The 7,907-nt window shown below is 39.3% G+C and overlaps 1 protein-coding gene across 1 annotated transcript in view; it reads left to right on the forward strand.

The window, feature by feature from the left end:
* LOC102474570 (A disintegrin and metalloproteinase with thrombospondin motifs 12) overlaps nt 1-7,907 on the forward strand; it is a 75,293-nt gene that overhangs the window by 67,099 nt on the left and 287 nt on the right. The window contains exon 14 of the mRNA XM_027774889.1: nt 6,022-6,191. Coding sequence (XP_027630690.1) covers nt 6,022-6,191 — 170 coding nt within the window. The remainder of the gene's footprint in view (nt 1-6,021; nt 6,192-7,907) is intronic.

Raw genomic sequence — 7,907 nt, forward strand, 5'->3', positions numbered from 1 at the left:
TTTTTGGTATTGGGCGCGTGCGCTCGCCAGACAGAGAGAGACAGAGAGACAGAAAGCAAGAAATCACCCCCCAGGGGGGATGGCCACGCCGCAATCCCTTCTCCTCCATTCTCCTCTCAGGATCTTGGGCACGTACACACATGCGCCCGGTGTGAGTTTAAGCCGCTGGGTCCAGGACTCGAACCGCGGTTGACTACGTGGGAGTCCAGCGACATAGCCATTATCCTAACTGCTGGTTATGTAAAAGTCTTTAGAAAATTATACAATTAAATATTTTATAGAAAATTCCATTCTAGCTATAAGAGATTAGTACACCCAATTTTTCTAAGGTTGTAGCTTTCTTTCAATCACAATGAATGTACAATTTTATAATAATATTTTTCTTCCCTTAAGTAAAATAGCTAGGCACCCTTTTTGAGGATAACTAGTCTGAACATTTTAAAAAAGAATTTTGTGAAAACTTAAAGTTCCATAATATCCTGTTAAGGATTCTATGGAAATTATTTCAAATTTTAAATCTAATTGCTTAATTTCTCATATCTTTAAATTTACATAATAATAGTATATATGAATTAAGTTTAGATTTACTTATTTTCCAGGTATAGCTTACCTTTTTTGAAAGGCTGCATTTTTTTTCATTATTCATGACAGAATGTGTATATGCATGAGAGAAAGAGAAAAGTATCTTCCACAGGGTCTGATCACACCTCAATCCCCTTTCTCCAGTCCTCCTGCCCTTTGAATTTTGGGCACTTGAGTTTGTCTGGCATGTCTCAGGCCAGGATTTGAACTGTGGTTGCCATGTAGTATCCAGTTTCTCTGAGCAGTGGATTACTCCTGCACTACAACTCTTATCTTATTACATTCTTTAATTCATTATTTTCTGGTATACTAGTTTCTAAGTGTACATTTTTAAAAGTGGGGCCAATTCTGTGGCCTGAAAGTTAAGACAGCCGGATCCCACATGGCTGAAGGTGTGGTTTAAATCCTGGCTGATGGCTTGAAAGCTCACTAGGTGTGTGTGTCATGCCCAAAATCCTGACAGGAGGTAGAAATAGAGGAGAAGGGATTGTGGCATGGCCATTCCCCTTGTGGGGTGCTTTCTTCCTTCCCCTTTCTGTCTCTTTGACAAGTGCATATGTGCTCTCTGGTGGACTGAAGGAAAAAAAGTGTACATGTGATGGCTCATGTAAGTGGAAAAGATGTCAAACTTCTTCTAGTGAGATTTACATCACTCTGACTAGAAGGGTAAGGGTCATATTTTTCATAAAGTCAGTGAAAAAAGTTTTTACAATTCCCTCAGTATATCAATTCCAAATCTTATTTCTCCTTTCTATGAATAAATATATTATTGCTACTATATGTATTTATGTAAGTACTGTATACATATGTATGAGGGGACTTTCAAAAGTTTGTGAAAAAAATAAAATTAAAGTAAGAGTTTATTTTGGCACCAAAAGGTTTTGAAATTCATTCAAAAGTGTTTTCATGATTTTCATTTTCTATGAAATTTGTAATATACTTTACATATATAATAAGTTTCTTTTGAGGGTTCATAAGTTACTATCTATTAAGAGTTTAGCACGTCCTACTACAGAATTAATTGTCAATACATGATAGTTATTTTAGTATTACAATGATATCTTTATTATTTACCACACATATAAGTATGCATTAGAGGAAATCTTGACAAAATTATTATAAAATTTTACCATTTGGGGACCAGCAGTTGGCATAATGGCTATGTTGCTGGACTCCCATGTAGTTGACTGCGGTTCAAGTCCCAGACCAGTGGCTTAAACTCACTCCAGGTGTGGGTGCGTGCATGACCAAGATCCCAAGAGGAGAATGGAGGCAAAGGGATTGTGGCATAGCCATCCCCCCTGGGAGGTGATTTCTTGCTTTCTGTCTCTCTGCCTCTGTCTTTCTGGCGAGCACATGCACCCTATAGTATAAACCTCTCCAAAAAAGAAAACAAAATTACCATTTAATAAAAGTTGTTTTTGTTTAAATACAGGCTTTCTATGGGCTTTAAAAGTTCAACACCAAGACTTTCTTATGGAGTACTTTAATTTTAGAGAAAATTGTTCTTCTACAGTTTATTTCAATTTGATCAGAAGTTTTGCATTTTCAAGGTCAGGAAATAAAAGGGGCTCTATTGTCAATGCTGTGTATTTTGCCACAACAAGTTCATACTCTCTTGGGAGAATGGTTAGTGGCCTGTGGTTATCAGAGAAGAGAGATCTTGGTTGAGAAATCCAAGGATGTTTCTCCATTTCAGAGAAAAAATGGCCCTAATTTCCATCTCCAAGGCCTCTGTCATATAGTGTCCTCAAGTGAGTGAGTCCGTCTGTTCTCCATAGCTGGTTGGCTTAAGTTTGTTGAGAATAATGCCCGTGGAAATACATCACAGATTCAGTTCAGTGCTTCAGGTCACAGATTCAAATCAGTGCATGAGCCAGCTGACCTTGAAACTTAATCCTTAATGTTGGCCAACTGGCTAGTGAGAACTCAGTAGGACTTGACTCGTAAGAGGTTCTGATGATGCTTGTAGGATGGAAATGAATCAGAGAGGTGCCAATTCACAGAGGGTCACTCCATCACTGTGAGCAGAAAACCAGCCCAACCTCAAATGTCAAGGAGAATCCCTAATATCTCCTCCTGGGAGTCAATGATTGCAAAGCTTATTATATGCATGCTTCGGTCAAAGTTCCTTTATGTTCAAAGAACTAAAACTCACTGAGGTTTATTATCTGTTGACGAGGATGTGTATGGTGGTCTCAACTGGGCTGGACTGAGGTATATATCATGCTGGGTAAAGTCTCTTTACAATCTAAATGATGTATAGTGATTTAATGTACGAATACTAATAATAAAAAAAAGAAAAATGGTGGGAACCAGCAATTAGCATAATGGCTATGTTCCTGGACTCCCACGTAGTCAACCGCGGTTCTCATCCCGGACCCGGTGGCTTAAAATTCACGCCGGGCATGTGTGCGTGCATGCCCAAGATCCCGAGAGGAGAATGGAGGAAAAGGGATTGCGGCGTGACCATCCCCCCTGGGGGGGTGATTTCTCACTTTCTGTCTCTCTGTCTCTCTCTGTCTGGCGAGCGCACACGCCCTGTAGCAAAAACCTCTCCCAAAAAAAAAAAAAAAAGTTAGAAAAAGAAAAATGGGAGGCCCAGCCTTGGTGGTGTAAATAGTAGCATGCTAAACTACAGTGCTGGATACCATGTGGGTGACCATGGGTTTGAATCCCCAGGAACATACCATGCATACATGTGGGTACCCAAGGTCTTGGCAAGCTGAAGAACTAAGGGAAGGGGATCATGACATGGTGAGATCCAATTAATGATATCTGTTTCTCTCTTTCTTTCTGGCATATGCATGTTCTCTGTTGTGAATGAACATTTTTTAAAAGGGTGGAGAGAGGCCCATCTGTGGTGGCACAGATAGTAGGGTACCACTGCATAATACTGAACCATATGGAAAAGCTCAGGGTTGGGGAGAGAGTCGCAGCATAGCAAGACCCTGTTAGGGGTCTCTCTCTCTCTCTCTCTTTCTCCCACTCCCCCTCTCTTTCTATCTAATGAAAAAAGTGAGAGCAACTTGCAGTCAACAATACACAGTGCTATCTTTTCTTTTCTCTCATTTTTAAATATAGGTTAATTTTTCTCCTCAATGATACCGAGGAAGCAGGGCATGGGTTAATCTTCTTTTGTACTCTCTCTTCATCTGGGCATAGTATTGAGCACAAGATAGTATATCCAGATATCCAGAAAGAGAGAGTGAGAGAGAGAAAGAAAAGAAGCTTTTTTTTAATAAAAATAAAAAAGAAGGAAAGGAAGAAAGATGGGGGAGGAGGTATAGAAAATCTCATGAACATTCAAGGATAGCTTAGTGCAGCAGGATCACAAAAGACCCACAGCTATAACCAGAACGGGAGTAGACTGCCAGGATGTGAGATCTTTGTGTCTCAGGGCTGCATAGTCAGGCAGTATAACATAGTAGATAAGAGCTCAGGCTATGAATTAAGACAGAGGGTTCATGTCTTGGCTCTACCTCCACCAGCTGGGCACTTTGGGAGGATGTCCTGGTTTTCTGTGCCTCTGGCATATGATTTCACTTAGATGCTCACATGGTATGGTTTTTGCCTTTGCACTGAGAAGCCACTCCCACCTTTCCTTTAAGAACATTCTCCAGCACCACTCCTCCCATGAATCCTTTCCAAACAGCCTTACTTCCATGGCTCCCTCTCTTCTCCAAACTCCCTTTGTGTACAGGATACACTGTAGCTCTCTTAAATTTTGTCTCATTTATTATTTATGTTATTTTGTTCCTCCTCAACAAGACTATAGACTTCTAGTAAGTACAGGTCATGGTTTTGTCTTCTTTTGTACTCTCTCCTTTCCTCTCCTCTCCTGGGCATGTAATTGAACACATCATAGTATATAAATATTAGGCAATTATTCACAATAACAAAAAAGACTATCATTTATTGAGCTCTTGCTCAATGTTAGTTGCTTTATTAGACCTTTATGTGCATTATTTCATTCTAGTTTCACACCTTGTGAGATAAAACTTTATGCTCTTTTCACCAATAAAATAAAAAAGGAGACCCAGAGAGATAAAGTTATTGTTAAGAGTCATCTACTGGACAATAAAGCCAGATTCAAACTGTTTGCTGCACTGCAACAGGAGGCACTATCCTTGATTCTGATGCAGTGCCATGGAGGCAAGAAGGCACATGAGGATCACCTGTACACCTTCTGAAGGATACACAGTTCCTCCACTCCTGTGAGAGCAATTCTGCTACATTCTCTTCTCCTCTTTTGTGTGATTCATTCATTGTGATTCATTCACTGCCCCCAAGTTTATTGCCAAGGGAATAAAAGGTTAAGAATGGTTATTCTAAAATAAGATTAACTTATTCATCGAAAGCTTTCTGTACTTAAAAGTACTCTTTGGACACTGTAGAGGACATAGAGCTTGGACTGAGTCATTGAAGAAATACCTTTGGCAGTAAGTTCAGGAAATGCATACAGTTAGCACATGAAGTATCATTTTAAAAGAGGAAGACATTACTTATGGGGGGATTCAAGGAGGATTCATGAGTGAGGTAACATGAATTTGGTCCTTAAAACATGGGTGGGATGTAGACTTGTGGAGCTTTAAGAGAAGGGAAATCCATCCAGAGGCACAGAAAAGAAATGATAGATAAGACAGCTTGTACCTCTGGGCATTATACAAATGAAGGAGAGTGTGGGAAGTAAAGTTGTTAAAGTGAATTAAGGCAGAAACATGAGGGCCTTGAGTGCCCAACTTACAAGGCTGATGCGATTCTGTGGCCATTGGGTGCCATTGGAGGTTTTTTAAAAGGAAACCAAAATAATTAAAATAACTGAAAAGTTCACCATATAATAATGTGTGCAGTGAGTGATGGAGGAAAAAATAGGCAGAGGGAAAACAGGAATGGAGATGAGGTTCAAATGGCTTGGTGATGGTGGGATTAAAAAGGAGGAAACACAGGTGAAGATACAACTGATGATCAGGCAACTGACTATAGGGTCAAAGGAATACAAAGTGTGAACAATTCTGTAATACGGCCACTGTTAACGTGCTAAATACGAATCAAAGAACAAATAAGTTTTGGAAGAGAGATGTATCCCTTTTCAGCTTATATTGCATCCAGATGATGTATAGATACAAAAGATATACAAACTATTTCAAAATGGGAGCTATATACTTAATTCTGAAATACTGATGGGTAACAAAAGCTGTGTAAAATGGGAAGAATTTAGTCTAAAGGTTAATTTTGAGGGCACAGATAGATATGGTTTGACAAAGGACAGGAATGGCCAGATGCCACAGGATTTTTAAAGGAAAATGTTGGCTTTAAGGAAACTAAAAGAACAGCTTGTCTTCCATTTGTAGACTAAAGTTTGGAGGGAAATACCACACTGGAGAAAGCAAACACTTTAAGGAAAGTGAAAGAACAGCCTGTCTGTTTCATTTGTAGACCAAAGTTTGGAGGGAAATACTGCACTGGAGAAAGAAAACGCTACCGTTTGTGTAATGTCCACCCATGTCGACCAGATGCGCCCACATTTCGGCAGATGCAATGCAGTGAATTTGACACCGTTCCCTACAAGAATCAATTTTACCACTGGTTTCCAGTTTTCAACCCAGGTAAGGAGTTTCAATAGTGAGTCTAATACCCAGGACCACAATCACTAGCAGGAGGCACGTGTGTGTTTGTCAGTTTCTGCGATGCCCTGCCAAGTTCAACAAAGAGAACTGTACCAACAGAAGTTTAATATTTTAGAATATGGGAGCACTGGCCTAGTTAAGTTGATCAGTAAAAGTTAAAGGCTGAACATGTCCAATTTTGTTTTGAACTCTGTGGGGGATAGAAGGGTTTAGGAGAGGTGAAGCCTCTCTTCAAAACAGCTGAGATACAATCAAACAATATGGGGGCCTTGTAGGTATTCAGTAGCTAATCGCTTCTTGATGGCTGTGTGGAGCTGACCGTGTTTTGGCAGAAATTCAGAACAGAAGGTCATTGTGGGTTTGGAATAATTTCAAAGAAGGCTTTCAAGGAAGCAGTTGATGATTGTTACGCATTAGTAATCTTTCTACTGAAAGAAGAAAATGGGAAGGCATTCTAGATAGTCATTCCAAGGGGAAAGAGAATACATGGGGAAAGGCAAGATAAAAAGAATGTCTTCCTTAGAATAAGTACCAACTCTGGGTTAGAAGTAAGAAATAAATGAAAACATTTGAAAAAATGCATATCAGGGTGTGGGGACATAACTGAGCTAGAGAAAAGAACAGCAGCCTTGGCAATACTTCCTCTGAGTCAGAACCAGTTACATATTCCCTCCTGAAAGTAAAGATCATTAGCTACAGAGTGACATCAAAAACCATCACATCTATCCAGGGGCTGAATCCTAGGAATCATTTTCCTATGACTTTGATTTGAGCTTTGGAATTTGGATTTGGAGTTTTGCATTTGGACATGAAAAAGAAAATAGCCATACTTGAATAACTGAGAATTTTTCTAAAGGATTTGTGAAGATAAAGAAGACTATTTTGGAGAATGGAGTAATAATGTCGGTCATAGAGGTAATGTTAGTAATTAGATTTCCCTATGGGAGGGGAACACCGCTCCCTAGAAGTCTATTTACAGGACATTGCTATGAACAGTGACAGCCATTATGTTTGCCTGGAGACTGCAACACTGGTAGCTATTGCTTATTTTTTCAGTTAACTCCACATATTCAGTGTGCTTTATTTATTTGTTTATTTATTTATTTATTTATTGTTTACAGATGTATATCTTTATTTCTTTTAAAAAGAATTTACCAAATATTTATTTTTTATTTATTTATTTTTGTTGTCATTGTTTACTTTTCCATGAGAGAGAGAGCAAGACGGAGTCAGAGAGAGGTCAAAGAAAGAGAGAAGTATAGAGACAAGCATCCCCACTAGGGTCTTCAAACTGCTATACACCTCCATCTCAGCCAACCTGGGTCACAAACTCATGTGTTTTAGTCCAGCATGTTCAGGAAAGTCCCAGGTCACAAACCTAGGAAATTTCCCATGTGGGTCTAGTGTGTCCACTGCTCCACCACCAGCTGATCCCCAGGGCCTTATTTTTCCAAGCACAGTTGGATGTTGGGCTAGAAGTTCTAATCCTTTATCATAAAAGGCATAGCATTTTGAGGCCATCTCCAATATTTAGCTCATTAAACATATACAGTGATTGAATGAGAGTATATATATAAGAAAATAAAAGAAAGAGGAAAAATAAAACAGCAATCATTGAAAAGAGAAAGTCTTCATTTCAGTGTGCGTCTCAGAAAGGTAAAAGATGGCATCACCAGACTAGACAACACATGGGGA

The sequence above is a fragment of the Tupaia chinensis genome, unplaced genomic scaffold (assembly GCF_000334495.1).
Source record: "Tupaia chinensis unplaced genomic scaffold, TupChi_1.0 Scaffold000489_1, whole genome shotgun sequence".
NCBI classification, from domain to species: domain Eukaryota; kingdom Metazoa; phylum Chordata; class Mammalia; order Scandentia; family Tupaiidae; genus Tupaia; species Tupaia belangeri.